Genomic DNA, 16,043 nt, shown 5'->3' with positions numbered 1-16,043 from the left:
TCAGTCGCGGCGTTAGGAGCTGAGGAATAATCATTGGGGAGGCAGTCCAAATTAATACTTCAGCTGAGGCCGCTTCGTTCTCCGTCATTAGGGCACATTACAGGGCCACAATATACATCATTAAACCAGGCATAAACAATTCATTAAAAGGGCGTTAAGAAGACAAGCTAATGTCACTTCTCCCTGTGGTATTAATAGACTGTAAAATGGCAGCGGGGTTAAGGCAAAAAGGATCATTCCGCTACAGCTACCCAGTCACTCACCCTGAATATCCCTGAGCTGAGCTACCGATCACACCGCGAAGAAGAGATACGTTTACAATTGTTTTGGCAACATCGGTGTACTGAAGTTAAAAAAAAAAACAGGGGACATTAAATAGCTGCATGTTAACACCTTTGCAGGAATGAAGCCACTTTGTTCTCTGATCAGGTTCCTTTGTAATATCTGTGATCAAGACAAAGACTGTGAGGATTGATGGAAGCCACGACGCGTCAGTCAGCAGCTCTCCAGTTTATTCAAACCACCGAGCCAGTGAAGCACACAGCCTTCCTCCACAACAACCACACACGGTGCAAATGTTGATCACACCTGACATGAGAGGGTGAGTGGTGTCGCAGCGGACCGCTCCACCGGTGAAGTACATCACCGTAACCTGCTGGTCATTAGCTGTACATTGTAGACATCTAACGTGTTCTTACAGGGATACTTTTATTCACATCTACTTGAAATGACACACTGGAGTTTGGTGGATAAATGAAGGTGGGAAAAAGTTATCAAAATAACTGACTTTAAATGTAAAGGTTAAATGTGAGGTTTTCAACCAAAAAACCTAATAAACCTGGAAAAAAATCTTTAAGTGTTTGACAAAATGTTTTACCAGGACAAGAACTGGGCTGGTTCTTCTTCTGCTTACTTTAAAGGTACAGAAGAAGAAAAAACTTAAACTCCAGACCAGAAGTGGCAGTCAGGTGTAAAAAGCCTTAAAATAAATTCACTTTTTTTTTCAGATCCGGTATTTAATTTTAGTTAATTTATTCAATGATGAGGGAGTGATAAAAATAAATAAATAAATAAATAAATAAAAATTATTGGCATCAATCTACAGGTGGGGGTCGTTTGCTCTGGTGGTTACTGGTCACTGGCAGGTTGCCAGGGCAACACAGAGGCACACAGGACAAACAACCAACAACCAACTCAACCTTAGAGACTGTTGGAGGAAGCCGGAGTACCCAGAGAGAACACCTGGCTGCTGACGCCTTAACTTTGTCATTTTTAAATATGAAATATTTTGATCACTTGAGTTTCGTTCAGTCTTATTCAAATCATTTCTTGGATGACTATCTTTTTTTTTACTTGAGTAAAAATATGTAGTAGTGCTACTCTTTAGTACAATTTTCAGGTATATGGATGTTATCTGTATGCAAACCAGTTGTCTGGGAGTGAGGCAAGAAAAAAAAAGTTGCAAAACTCAAGTAGGACTTTCTGGATGTTTCAGCAGCAGACAATCTATAAAACGAAGATCTGGAAAATCATTCCCAAAGCTAAGCAAGGTGTTGGATATCTGATGTTTCACCTCCAAAAGCCACAATGATCTCGTTAGAGTGCAAAGTATCTTGTATACAATCATCTATCAATGAATTGAAAACGTGTTTTTAGCCAGATGCAGATAAAAACAATATTCAACCAAATCAATGCAGAACTTATTCGAAGGCTTTTTGCACAACTTTAACAGCGTTGACAACAAATGTAGCCAGCAGCGTTTACAGAGTGAACTCCACTGGACAGCGCACCACACAGGAAAGTATAAATAAATGTCATTTTTGCATATTAATTTGCATGGCTGATGCACGGCGCTCAGAGCGGTCAGACCCAGTCCAGGGCCCCGATTCAGCAGGACACTGTGAATTCCTTTGGTTGGAGGGGCTTCAGAGCAACAATCTAAACTCAACCACTTGAACATCTCGCAACATTCATACAGGGGAATAAGGCACAAATATTTACGACTAGAAGGTCCTTCGAAGAAAAGTTCAAGTTTTCTTACTGAAAACAAAGAGGGGGGGGGGATAAAACCGCTTTTCAAGCTGACTCTCCCAAAGTTTCAGTCACTGAAATAAATAATCAGCAGATTTTTCTAAACAGCAGCATCAACATACATTTCTACTTCCTCAGTTACATTAGTGACTGTTGTTGTTAAAGCTGACTCAGTCTGCTGTAAGTTACAGTACATCCGTCCTTTGATTGTAAAGTAACTTACATTGTTAAAAAAAAAAAACAACAGCAATATGATGCTGATATGTATGTACAGAAAGGACAAGCCCTGAGTTTGATACACGTTGACAAACCGTCCTTGGTTTAAAAGGGCAGGGCTCCTTCACAACCATGACCTCCATTTTAAAGATAATTCAATCGGTGATGAATTCTTGAGGGGAAAAAACCCCGTTAGAAATCGCCCCTGCTAAAGAATCTAAATATTCAGAGTTTTAAATCCATGTACGTACACGGAAAGTTTAATGGAAGGAAAAAGGAGTGGTAGAAAAAGGAGCACTAAACCTTTTCTATTTCTGAAATAGAAAAGGTGTGAATCCTTATTGTAATGGTTTAACTTTAGAGGAAAACAGCAAAAAAATAAAAAATAAATAAAATCTGATAGTTTGGTGAACTAAGAAGATTCCATTTAAATCAACAGCTTCATGTTTGTTTTCTTTCTCTACCACTTTTACTTCCAACCACTTTAACTTTCAAGTTGATGCCTGTGGATTTTTCAACTCTGCTTGACATTTACATTTTAAAAGAAAAAAAATAAAACAAGTTTGATCATGTTCTTTTCGATCAGTATTTGCCCCCCTGCAGACTTGTTCACTTTTTTTGTTTTTGTTGTTTTTCTGTCACTTTTCCCCCCATTTACTGTTAAAACAATAATTAAATAACATTTATTTATTGTTATAACATTTATTTTATAACAATAAATAAATGTTATTATTACAAATAGGAATTTCATTCATTAATTCAGTGAAGTTATTCAAAACAATATGGTCTCATGTAACATAAAATCTTAATGATCCTCAGTGGTTTTAGGAAATATTCTGACTTCAAACAGTCAGACATGGTAGCAGCAGTATGATGCTGTGGGTCTGTTTGCTGCTCCAGGACCTGGACGACCTTTACTGTAACGTGACAGACTCCTCTTTCTGCCAGAAAATATGACCAAATCCTACTAAGTCCACCTCTGAATGTTTTCAAAAATAAACAAAAAAGAAATTTGATGGTTTTGTTTTGACTGAATCCAAAATTTCTCCACATTGACGTAAAAAGAATCACTGCCATAATCAGCGAAATGGTTCACACAAATAGATTGGCTTTCATGGCTTTCTATTCACTCTGGTTATTTGATATTAACATTCGTCTGATTGTCTGAAGAAGAAGAAAAACATCAAGTAAAGACGGGAAATCTGAAAGAGGGCAAATACTTTTCCATGGCATTTCATCCAATGAGCAACAAGGTCGCTAATTGTTTCTTTTTTTTTTTTTTTTTAGCATAAAATCCTGAATGAATCTGCAGCGATCTCCCTCTGGTTTCAACCTTTCAGCCTGAGGCAACGTAGAAGCAGGAAGTGTGAACCTGACTATGATGGACGTTAGCAGATGTCAACAGAAAGACTCTCGTATGCTGCATGTTCTCAGCTTAAAACTCACCACTCCTGCTTTTTTATTATTATTATTATTATTATTATTATTATTATTCTTTTGGCTCCTGCTAGAGTTTAACTAAAAGGCCAATAACATCCTGCTGTGGTCCAAATGAGGAAGCGGTAAATGCAAGTACTTGATAATAATATTACAAGTTGATTTTCAGTAAATTACATGAATTTATCTAAAAAAAAGAAAAAGGAAAAAAGGGGCATATTCAATAAATAAACTAACAAACTGGTGCCTAAGTCTGCTTCTATGTACAAGAAACAAGGTGCTTTTTGTTGAGGAGCTAAAGATTTGTCTTTATTTCACAAATAAACATAAATTATGCAGCTTTTTTTTGTTTTGTTTTCTACAAACAAAAAAGAAAAGCTGCTTAAAATACAATTGCTGGTTATTCTGAAAACCATGGCAGCAGCCAGGAGTGGTACGCTGTGAAACTGAGAACATTTACACCCGATCGTTCTGACAAGGCACTAAAAAGAAACACCTGGGTTGCTTTACTGTGATTGAAATAAAAGAAAAGAAGTTACTTTTAACAGGTTTTGTTTGCCTAAGTAAGCAGCACGATGCACGGATGTCGCTTCCTTTGCGTGTCACTCGTCGCACCGGGTTTCTCGTCCTTTTGGTGTTTGGCGATGCAAAAAAAACAAAAAAACTAGATGTTTAGTGTCAGATTAAGAAAAGAGGTCAACAACCCTGATTCGGAGCGGGGCGCGAAATAACAAGGGAGGTTTTCGTGCCATACAGTCTGAAGGTCGGCTGCTTGTCCGTTCAGTCAAAGTCCCAATAATCTCTCTGACGACGTCCGACCGCTCCGAGGACGTAAGCTCCTCCCAGCGTTCAGCGTGACTCGGACCCGTCGCGGAGCCAGAACCCGCTGGTGAACCTCTCGCTTGGTCGTGACGCCTTTCGGCCGGCATGGAGCGGCGTGGGGGTCACTGAGTAAAACTTTTCTTGATGGCCACGCTGGGGAAGAGGCTAGTGAGTTCCTGGACTGCCCGGGTGTCCACCTGGGAGCAGAAGGAGACGTCCAGCAGGACAAGCTGAGGACACGACTGGAGGAGCTTCTTGAGAGACGCGGAGCTCACCAACCGTGTTCCTGACCATGACAAAAAAATATATATATATATAGCAAAAGAAAGACTGAAATCCAAAACTATGAGCTAATTTTAAACTAAACCGACGTTACTTACTTCACAGATTAATGTGCAACTGGATTTATCAACATTTCCAACTTACCATGGAAATGTTAATGCAGAAGTATTCGTACGCCTTAAACCTTCTTATGCGATAACAAGTTTAGCTGGACGATAAATCGTCCCAGAAGTTATCGCGATAAACGATAATGTTGTTTTGAGTTCAAAACAATTAACTGAATTATTTTCGAAATTGAGAAAAAAAAACTCTAGCTTAGTGGGATTTTAGATGAACGTGACCTTTTTTTTAAACCACAAGTTTACATACACCGAAATAAACCTCACTGTCTAAAGTTAGATCACCACACGTCTCTTGTTTCAGGTCAGTTAGAATGACCTAAATTAGCTCTATTTGCTAAATACACAATGAGAGATTTTTTTTATTGTCTTCAAATCAGAATCTTTCCTCAGAATTTGGCAGAGTTGCCTTTGATCTGTTTGAGTTGGGTCAAACATTTTGCTTCCACTAGTGTGTGAATGTGTGTTTGTCAGATACACTCTCAGTTGGGCTGCAGGTGCCACTAAATGCATCTTGCACCGTGTACTTTCCAACGATGTTAAACTGCTATTATTATACAAGCATATAAGTTTGTTGTTGTGGATTCTCCGTTTTGTTTCCTGCAGGTCTAGAGACAGACTGTCACATTCTATCTATGCTTCTTTCTCTCTTCTACTCCTCTTTTCCTTTAGACCTTTTCTCCCTTTCTTTTCTCATCTCTGTGTCCATTACATTTGAAACAAGCCCAAAGCATTTAACTTTAAAAAAAAAACAATAAAATCAAAACAGGGTGATGTGCAGTGTTAATAGCTGACCAAACGCAGAGTGTACCCAGTATGTCGAGGTGCTGCAGTGCCGGGCAGCATGCGGCCAGCTCCTCTATGTCCGAGTCGCAGATGGTGCGGTTGGCGGTGAGGAAGAGCTTCCTCAGTCGGGGCAGCCTGCGGGCGAGCTGCTGGAAGCAGCCGGTGCTGCTCTGCAGGGTGGGACACCAGCCCAGGTCCAACTCCTCCAACATCCTGAGTCACCGCAGAACGTCAAACGTCAAACCGTTAAGCGTGGTGTGGTGCTGTGCTGTGTTGCTTACCTGCAGCCGGTAACGAGCTCTATCAAGCCTCGGTCCGTCAGGTTCCTGCAGCGCCACAGGTCCAGAGAGCACAGGGAGCGGCACCGAGTGGCCAGCATGCTGGCAACCACATCATAGTCCTCTATCTGCAGAGACAGACGGATGTTGCTCTGATCATGTCCTCAAGTGTGTGCAGTAGGAATGTAAAACTTAAAGGTTTTCTTAAATAAATCTGGTTTTATTATGCTGTAATAATACTGTGAAAAAATGTGGAAAAAAAATTGAGCTCCTCTGACTCCTCCCAGTACTTACTGCAGAAATACACCACTAAGAGAGAAATAACCAATCAAAACCAGGAGGATTGTGTTAGTGCTGTCAATCATGCTTGTGCATGTGCTGCTCACAACCTCCTAATTTCTCTCTGCTACACTGCAGCTGGTTCAACACAACAACACCTGCCACGCCCGGATGCCAAAGCTGGTTAGCATTCGTTCTATGACTGTGGCTAAACAGTTTTCCTGGAACAGTAAATTGTTTCTCCACCGTTAGCATATTTAGCAGCATGTACACAAGAATTATTGACAACATTAAGCCCCTCCTCCTGGCTCTGTCTTGGTGTTTTTGGTTGGGAGTGGTGCATTTCTTCAGAGGGCAATAGGAGCTCAGTGGGAATCTTTTCACATATTATCTGACTCATATGAAATTCTCACAACATGGTGACAGTTTTAACAAATATGGAAATAAAAGCAAATTTGTTAAAGTTGCTTTTATTTTTATAAAAGCAACTTTAACAAATTCTGCTGGATGATACATTGCCTTTAATTTTTCAAAGAACATTTAACACTGAACCTGGAAGATATTTTAATCACTCGTATAAATATTATATGCAAAATAGTTCAGATTCAGTTAGATTGGATAGAAACCGACTGAATGACTGAATACTGCTTTTCAAGTTTTACCACAGACTACAAATTGGCTTTAGGTCACATGACCTAAATCAGGATGGTTTATCTTGGAATCTCTGTTTTACTTTAATCCAATATGTTCTGTGTCTAAAAGAGTGACTGTCAAAGGCATATTTACAGCTTTTTATTTGATTTGTTTTTTCCTTACCCTCACACAACTCCCCAGGTTGAGATGTCTGATCTCAGGGCAGAAGGTCAGGATGGTGAGGATGGCTGTTTGCTACAGAGGGAACATAAAGAAAGAAAAAAAAAATATGATTAAAACAAAAAAGAAAAAGCAGAAAAAAGTAATAGGCAATTTTAAGAAGCGGTATTGTGTGTTTTCCAGCCACATAGTGTCATTTTATAACACAATCAAATAACTGTGTTACCTTCAATTGTTATTAAAATGCTACATATATCAAACATGACTTAAAGAAATGATACTTTGTGATTTACCAACTTGAAATTGGGGGCCTCTGTCTTTTTAAAAACTCCTTCTCTTTCTGAAACATAACATGGCTCCTCTATTAACCCTTTAGCAATGTTTTTACTAGCGTTGTACTGAGAAGCAGCTCCTATAAAGAGCTCAGCAGATGTTCAGTTCCACCAGGTGTTTGCTAATTTCTGCTGGCTAGTCTGAAGGAGCTGAGTGGAGGAGAATCACTCTGTGACGTACAAGTTTGGCAGCCACAGCTCTGAGGAGGAGTTTCATCCTCAAAGGTGGTGCTAGGTCCAATCTGGTGTTTTGCTCAGCTGAATGGTTGCCATGGAGATTAAAGGATTTCTCAAACATGCATAAAAGAATCAAAGCGACACTCCAGGTACGTTTTTGATGAGGCAATAACATTATAACATGTTGCACAGCTAAAAAAAAAAGGCCACATTTACATGATACTGCCCCTTTAAATGTGAAAATAACAAAACATCACATCTAAATCACAGTGTTGCATTCTGCTGAGTCAGTCATGTCATCTGACCTTCCTTCAAACAGACCGTCTGTCTTCCCAATCAACATTTGAAGGAATTTAATAAAGCCCAGGAGATCAGTTCTGCGCACTGCGAAGTGAGCCGAGGACGGAGCCTTCTCCTGTGGCACTGCGGCGCGTGCCCAGATATGGAAATTCAACACGCCAATTGCCAACACGTGTACATCTGTGGCAGGAGAAAGTGTCAAGAGATGAAAGTGAAAGCCTCTTGTGAGTGTGTGCGTGCGCCGAACTCAGTCTGGCATCTTTATAAACGCCTCTCTCTCTCTCTCTGCGGTGAGCTACTCATTTAATTAGAGTGCTGACAGGGTAATGACAGCTGAGATGTCAGAATCCTCCCCCCTCCCTCAGGCAGACACACAGCTCTCACTGTCTGTCCGCGGTGTAAACAACCTGCGGTGCGCGGCCCGGCTCCACCGCAGAAACCCGACGTAACAACGCTCTTGTCTGCAGCGCGGCAAAAACGCCGAGGCGCAACACGAAAACAACGCTCCGGACGTGCCCGCACCTGAACGCACGCCCCGCGGACCCAGAGCTGACAAAGGAGCGTATGCAGCAAGCAACACGAGCCATCAGATAAGAAGCCGGATCGTTTTACGACAAATAGTCTGAAAGTTTTATTAAAGACATGCTGTACGTGTTTTGTTATTGACGGGGGCAGCGATACCTCAAGAGGTTTAAAGATGAACCTGTAAGTGAGAGTCACTTACAAGAAAGCAGAGATGGGAATAAAAACAGGAGCTACTTTCATCTAAAAGATTTGTTAAAAGCCTTTAGATAAATGTATATTTAACTGCAGTAGCAGTGAACAATTGAGCCACATTATGGATTGTAACCCAACCAGTTCAATTTAATGAACATTCATATTTTTCATATTATTTTACCAATTACTAATTACAATACAGTGTATAACATGTTTAACACTGTCAGTAGCTAAAATGTCAAACTTTTCAAAAAGTCAACACACTCTCAGAATGCTAAGGCTACTTAGCATAACCACCGATGATAGCAGATCAACAGCTTTCCTGAAATAGTAAGTTGTTCATTCTCCACTGACACATTTAGCAGCGCATACACGAGGATGATCAATGGTGCTAAGACACTCCTCCTGGCTCTGATTGGCTGTTTCTGACCGGGCGGCTCTTCAAACAGCAATAGTAGCTCTGGGTGGAAGTGAAGGAGATCGATCTTTTCACAGATTATCTGTCTCATTTTACACTTTGATGACATGGTGATAGTTTTAACAAATATGTAAAGAAACATATTTTTGTAAAACTTACATACATCCAGCTTTAACAGGAGCCTTGGTTTGCTGAGACGACAAATTCAGCTTTATGCAGCAGTGTGTCAAAACTCTTCCTAAGGATCAGCTTGGAGGATCCGTGGTGCTGTGGATCCGTTTCTATACTCACATCCTTCAGAAGCTAAAAATAAACTCTCTGACATATGAAGTTATATTAAATAAAAAATTGGGAGTCTTTTTGCTGCCAGTGAATGTGTGTACACCCCAACCTTGTAAAATGTGACATGAGAATACTAAGAGCTTTCTTATGGTAAGAGAGAGCGGCACAAAGTATTAACTCTGCCAACATCTAAGCCACAAGTGAATTAAATGTGATTTCACTGGGGTTTTTTTTTTCAGAATAACTGAATAAAACTTCCATTTATTCTCAGGCTTTTTACACATCTTTACCTGGATTGAAGAGGACATAAAGGAAACCACAAAGACTCAAAACGAAAGCAAATGCTTGAATGTGTTCTTAAATGCAGGGTTTGCCAATTAAGTCTCGGTTTTTTTGAAAGATGCTCGATAACAGTGGACCTGCTACAGGTCGTTGCAGTCCACAGGTGACCACACCTACCTCTATCTTGGTGCGGTACAGCACCAGCCGGCGGAGGTGCGAGAGTTTGGAGATGTGTGTGAAGGCCTGCGGGTGGAGGCGGTCGCACGACGACAAGTTGAGCTCCTGCAGTTTGGGGCAGGCCTGGGCGATGACCTCGAGACACGGCTCATTCAGGAAGTGACAACACGACAATTCCAGGCACACCAGGCTGAGACCGCGGGCCTTCATGAAACTAGAGGGGGGAAAACAGAATGACCTTCTTAATCTGGACTTAGAATTTTTGTCTGCCGTTCTACCAACTTTAAAACTATTCGTCCTTGCGAGTGTTTTTTCTTTTTTTTTTTCTGAGGTCGTTTCGGTCTGACCTGCTGAAGCCCGTCAGGGTGAGAGCGCCGCGGCTGCCCGTCCAGGACAGGTTGAGCCTCTGGAGGAGGGTGCAGCGGCTCTGCAGGTGTCCCAGGGAGGCGTCACTCAGCCGGGCCCAGTACGGCTGCAGGCTCAGCTGGGTGTACTGCAGCGGGTCGCAGCAGTGCTGGTGCAGCAGCTTGCAGGTCTGGGCCAGACGGCAGAGGTCAGGCAGGGTCAGGTGGCTCAGAATCAGCTGGATGAGCTGAGGACGGAAGACCGGCAGGGAAGAGAGAGAAGGGTCAGGAAAGGAGAGGCGAGGAAAAGCGGAAACTCTCTTAAAGTGACGGTAAAAAACTGAAGGATAATAAGTGTAGCATAGATTAATGTTTCCTCTCCATGTGGGAGAGATCTAAACGGCTCTGATGTTCCGCTCTGTGTTTGTGTTGCCTCTCTCAGAGACAAAGAGCGATTTGCCCCGCGCGGCTGTGTCGCGGCAGATCAACAACGTGCCGCGTTCAGGGCCCGGTGTCGGCTGACGGATAATAGCTGTATTGTATTCTGCTGTTAATGGCAGCGGTTTGGAGTGCAGACGAGACGAGCGCCACGGGCGTTTTCTTGAAGCGCACCGCAGACAACGTGACGCGAGGTCGGCCTGTTGGGTCGAGGACGGAGCCTCAACACGTAGATGTGTTTGTGAGGATTGCAGGAACATGGGAGTGTATTCGTACCACTTCAAACTTTTTAATCCTTTTGGTCACAAACTTCAGTGTGTCTCATTGTTGTGCTGCCTGACAGAACAACACAGAGTAGAGTGTGAATCCCCACACCATAATTCTGCCACCATCGTGTGTCATAACAGGCACGTGTTTTCATGGTGATTGTTTTCCACTAAGGCTGCATGAAGTTACAAAAACATGTTGGTGAATGTTGTTATCAAGGTATGAGTTATAATAAATAAACAAATCACCTGATCAGTGTTTGTATTGTTGCAAACAGAGACTCTAAAATAGCGACTCTAGCAAAAAGAATGCAATTAACTTCATTATTTCAAACACAACAACATGATTTAATTGGAAAAGTTGCATTTTTTCTTGACCTGTTGTTGTGAAAAGGAAACACTTTAGTTCTAAGTGACTTTTTCAAAGAACATTAAAGCACCGTTATGTGTTTTCCAGACACACAGTGCCATTTTATAGCACAATCAAGTAACTATGTTAGCTTCAGTTGTTATAAAAATGTTATAAATATTAAACATGACTTAAACAAAAATTGACTTTCTTATTTAATGCCTTGAAAATGGGCCTCTGTCCCTTTAAGAAACTCCTGCTCTTTCTCAAACCGCCTTCAAGAAGTCATCACAACATGGCTCCTCTCTATTAACCCTTTAGCAACATTTTTACCTGCGTTGCCTGAGAAGTGGCTCATATAATGAGTTCAGCAAATGTGCAGTAAGATCAGGTGTTTGCTAATTGGTGCTGGCTAGTCTGAAGGAGCTGGAATGCTGAAGCTCGGCTTGGAAACAGAGGAGGAGCTTCATCCTCCTTGGTTTGTTTTTGAATAACATTATTACACGATGTAAAGCTCAAAAAAGTTGATTTTACATAACACTGCCCTTTAACATTAAGGTTCCTTTGACGTTCATGTTTTGCTCTGTGCCCTGCAGTGTGTTTGTTCTGCTGTCACCTCATATGGCAGTTTGTCAAAGTAGCCATTGGCAGTCCTCTGCTGCTTGCCGTCTCCTCCTGGTTTGAAAGGACCGCCGACATCAGACATCTCGTCCTCGCTGTCGCTCAAGTCGCTTATGTCGATGAGAGGCATCTTATAAAGTGCGAGCATGGGCCTCTCCTTCACCCCGCGGAGGATAACGGCGTCCAGCTCGGTGTAGTAGTCCAGCAGGGAGCTGTTGACCTCCAGGCGGAGCAGATTGGTGGGGAAGTTGATGTGCTTGATTTTCGGGGAGAACTGTCGAGCCTGTGGGGTCAGCGCTTTGGTGGGCTCTCCTGACCACAACACCTCCCACCTGGACAACAGACAGCACGCTTAGCATCGCATAAGGTTATAAATACAGGCTGATGTGTGCTAAAGGATGTTAGCATGAGAACTTGTTTTGCTGCTTCTGCTTACTGGATATATTATTAAACACAAATTAATCAATCAATTAATTAATGAGCTCAATAATTTCCATCCTGATCATTAATCCTTTTTTGAAGGCCAATTTTGTTTACAGTGAAATCACAATCCATTACAATTATGGTTTCGGTTGTGTGTTTTTTATTTTACATTTCGATTTTGTCAATATATTACTTGAAAATGGTCTCAAAACAACAACGGTATCGTTTATCGCAATATTTACATGGGCAATTTATCATACAGCAAAATTTGTTACTGTGACAGGTTTACTGGTTAATAAAATAAGAAATAAAGTTTGGCAACTTATTTTTTCTTAGCTTAGCGTCATTTTTCCATTTTTACAAAACAATAATAAAAACCTCTCCAATACTTTTCATGACCGTGTTGTATGACAGCAGATTAGGGCAATGATAAAATTTCTTTTCTAGAAAAAAAACAAGGAATTTTCAAAGTTTGAAAAGTTGAAAATTTTCTAGAAAAACTCAAAAGTTTTAGATTAATTTCAGAAACTTTCTAGAAAAACCATGGTAATTCTGAGTTTTTCAAGTATGTTTTACTTTTGAATCTCAGTATATATTTTTTCTAGAAAATTTCTGGGATTAATCTCAAAATTTATGAGTTTTTTTTCTTAGGAAATTTTCCGCTTTTCAAACTCTGAAATTTTCTTGCTTTTTCTAGAACATTTCTGACTCAGAATTTTATACTATAATCTGAGAAATGCTCTAGAAAAATCAAGGAATTTTTTTGTTGTTCTAAATGTCAAAAAAGTTCAACTTTTCAAAAGCTGAAAATGTTCAAAAAACTCCGAAATTTCCATGTTTTTTCTTGAAAATTTCTGAAATTAATCTCTAAATTTCAGAGTTTTTTCAAGAAAATTTCTCACTTTTCAAACTCAGAAAATTCCTTGTTTTTTTGTTTTTTCTAGAAAATTTTGAAGCTATTTGGCTAAAATTTACTCCTCCTTTTTCCCCCCCTATCCACAATGGCCAAAGTACGCCGTGGTAGTGCAGGACCCTGTTCTAGTTATTGCTGATGGAAGTTGCTTCAGGATGTCATCACTGGGGGGGTTGTTACCTGACATCAGTAGGCGGGTTTTGGGAGAACGGGTTGTGGGAGCAGGCCAGGATTTGGACGATGGCTCCAGGATAATAAGTCTCAAACACCTCCACTGCCGTGGGGTAGACAGGCTCCTCGAAGCCGAGCTCGATGTAATCCTGGCTGTGGAAGCCGTTGGGGGTCCGGCGGAACGCCAAGGGAGCGCTGGCGCACTGTTCCCACCACTTCCCGTAAGCTCTGAACACGGCCGTCTGCGTGAAGTCCCCCGAGCTGGGGTAAACGTTGGGGATCCCGGCCAGATTCCACATGGTGTAGGACATGCTGTTCTCACTGCCATAGTGGGAGCTGAAGTCCAGAACCTCCTTGGCGTACTGCTCCACCTCCACGCTGACCGGCAGCACTGCCCGCTGGCCCGACTCCACGGCACGCCGGCTGGTCAGTGCCTCACCTCGAGTCCCACTCCTGGAGCGCCGCCGCAGACATATATAGTAAAACATGCTCAAGAGGGTTAACATAGGGAACTCTGGGAGCGGTGGGAACGGAGGGGGGAAAGACGGAGGCTAGTCGGAGGAAGAGCCTCCGGTTACGTGTAGCGCATTGTCTCGAGGGCTGGGGGCGGACAAAACGCAAGCTAGAGGCCCGGCTGCATGCATGACCTGTGGGGTTAGGCAGAGACAAACACATCCATGAGTGGGACAAGCAAAACATTGAGACAACACAGACTCAATGTGTTGTGTCAGACAACAGCTGTCAATCACACTAAATACACAGAGTGCCTTGTAAAAGTATTTACACTCAACTTTTTCCCCATGTGTCAGGTTACAACTATAACTTTTATAATGATTGTGATGTACTTTTGTTCGTTTTACATTTACTGTTTATACTGATATATTTTTTAACAAAATTTGTGTAGCTAAGTTATTCTAACCTACTTTTGTAGAACCTTGTTTTTAGCGAGACATAATACTGATCATTCACGGACAGCAGATGAAAGACAGCCTTTTGGCTAATTATGGAACATTTGCAGAAATGTTCGAGTGTTATCCAGGCACATAGTGCCATTTCATAGCACAATCAAGTAACTACGTTACCTTCAGTTGTTATAAAATTTGTATCACAAATGACGTAAAAGAAATTTGATATCGTATTGAAATTGGGCCTCTGTCTCTATAAAAACTCCCACTCTTTCAGAAACTCCACCTCCAGGAAGCCATCATAACATTGCTCATGTATTAATCCTTAAACAACGTTTTCACTGAGAAGTAGCTTGTAGATCCTCAGATCCACCATCATTAGGTGGTTGCTAATTGCTACTGGCTAGTTTGAAGGAACTGAGTGGAGGGGAGTAGCAGGGGAGAATTAGCATAGAGCAACTTTCAATACAGCATTCAAAACTAGAACAAGTATTGCACAAGTCCAAACCTAAAAAAAATCATAATAATACAAACATTTATCTGCCTAAACTAACATTCTATGCAATGAGAATAGCCCAAAGGCCCATAGAAGCTTTGGAGGAGCTGCAGAGCCCAGGAGAATCTGAATAAGTCATTGTTGAACAAAAACGACTTCCATTTAAAGTTAAAATACATAAAACTTTGGGACCAAATGAGAAAATGTTTAGGTGGTGTAAATACTTTTGCTATACACTCAACAGCAATATATATACTTTATTTTAAATCAAAGTCATAAATACAAAGTTGTCCTTGCTTAAAGAACAGCCTACAACGGGTAGGTCGGTCTGTCATCAGTGACCACCATGTTGGAGGTTTGTTGACAGGTACAATAAGCAGCCAAGCTGTCTGACTTCTATGTAGGTCAATCAGCAGCACCACTATTCGGGAGAATATCTGAGCCACTGTCGGCTTTAGTTAAAGTTTAACTTTTGACCTTACACAAACTCAGATATTTCTTTAGATTCCAAGATAAAAATAAACATAAAAGCATTGGGGAAAGGGTTTGCATTAGATAGCAGTGATGTAATTAAAGTTGTTAGAAATTAGTAAACATAAAACAAGGAACTTGCCCAATAACTCGTCTGGTTTTTTTTATATGGAAAATCCCACTCTATATGTAGTACATTTCCAGCTGCCAGTTTTCTGTAAAACTTCAGTGAAGTGACATTAAAACGTGAATTTGTTTGGTTTTCTGTCAGTTTTCTGTCAGTGGTGGCTAATGTTAAAATAGCTGGGGTTAGCTAACATTCAGACAAGCTGAGCTGTCAAACATGAACCGCTTGCTTCCGCTTGGCAGCTTTAACAGCAAAACACACAAAAACAAATGAACATGAAGTCAATTTACGGCAAACGGAGATCTATATATCCATTCATGGGGATGTATCTTCTTCTTTCCATCAGCTGTAGCTGGATAATTCAGTCCGCAAAATACATTCCTGTCGCTTATCTCGTGTTGCCTTCAGGGACCAGCAGGACAACGCATTAAGTAACGAAGAGTGCACTAAATCCAACTAGCAAATGTATTTTTTAAATGTTTTTTTAATGATTTGTGGAAAAAAGAAATCACAGATTAAAATTTGTTTAAATTTATATCATTAAACATTAGTTACCCGTGATAATTTCGGTAGAAATGCTTAATTCTCCTCCTTGTAACATCTCAGCCGCTGCAATGACTTACTTTTGCTTAAAGAAAAAATAACTCAGATAGAAAAGGCTACAGATTACAATTTGAACCGATATCATCAAACGCTATATATCTGACTTGTTTCAAAGAAGAACAAACTAGGCGCATGTACATAAAAATAGGAGTTCCGTGCCCGCTTTGA

At 41.0% G+C, this 16,043-nt stretch overlaps 1 protein-coding gene across 1 annotated transcript; it reads right to left on the bottom strand.

The window, feature by feature from the left end:
• Positions 1-465: 465 nt before the first annotated feature.
• fbxl4 (F-box and leucine-rich repeat protein 4) lies at positions 466-15,680 on the bottom strand. The gene is made up of 9 exons (XM_014981081.2): positions 15,563-15,680; positions 13,283-13,920; positions 11,762-12,098; positions 10,096-10,340; positions 9,749-9,962; positions 7,067-7,138; positions 5,975-6,099; positions 5,719-5,906; positions 466-4,792 (listed from the first exon to the last, which is right to left on the bottom strand). Exons 2-9 carry the CDS (start codon positions 13,777-13,779, stop codon positions 4,629-4,631), a joined length of 1,842 nt encoding a protein of 613 aa, XP_014836567.2. The 5' UTR covers positions 13,780-13,920; positions 15,563-15,680; the 3' UTR covers positions 466-4,628.
• Between the last annotated feature and the right edge of the window lie 363 nt (positions 15,681-16,043).

Source organism: Poecilia mexicana, unplaced genomic scaffold (assembly GCF_051168715.1).
Source record: "Poecilia mexicana isolate PSO_F unplaced genomic scaffold, ASM5116871v1 scaffold_16, whole genome shotgun sequence".
Lineage (NCBI taxonomy): Eukaryota > Metazoa > Chordata > Actinopteri > Cyprinodontiformes > Poeciliidae > Poecilia > Poecilia mexicana.
The sequence above is the reverse complement of the archived record's forward strand: the minus strand, read 5'-3'. Positions and strand labels throughout refer to the sequence as shown.

What these genes read in the sequence shown, in the direction of transcription:
- fbxl4 (XM_014981081.2), bottom strand. Translation starts at nt 13,779, where the DNA reads ATGTTAACCCTCTTGAGCATGTTTTACTATATATGTCTGCGGCGGCGC. An exon ending in AACCCGCCTACTGATGTCAG is followed by an intron (nt 12,099 to 13,282) that starts GTAACAACCCCC and finishes TCTGTTGTCCAG; the next exon opens with GTGGGAGGTGTTGTGGTCAG. An exon ending in ACCTGGGGAGTTGTGTGAGG is followed by an intron (nt 6,100 to 7,066) that starts GTAAGGAAAAAA and finishes CTGTCTCTGCAG; the next exon opens with ATAGAGGACTATGATGTGGT.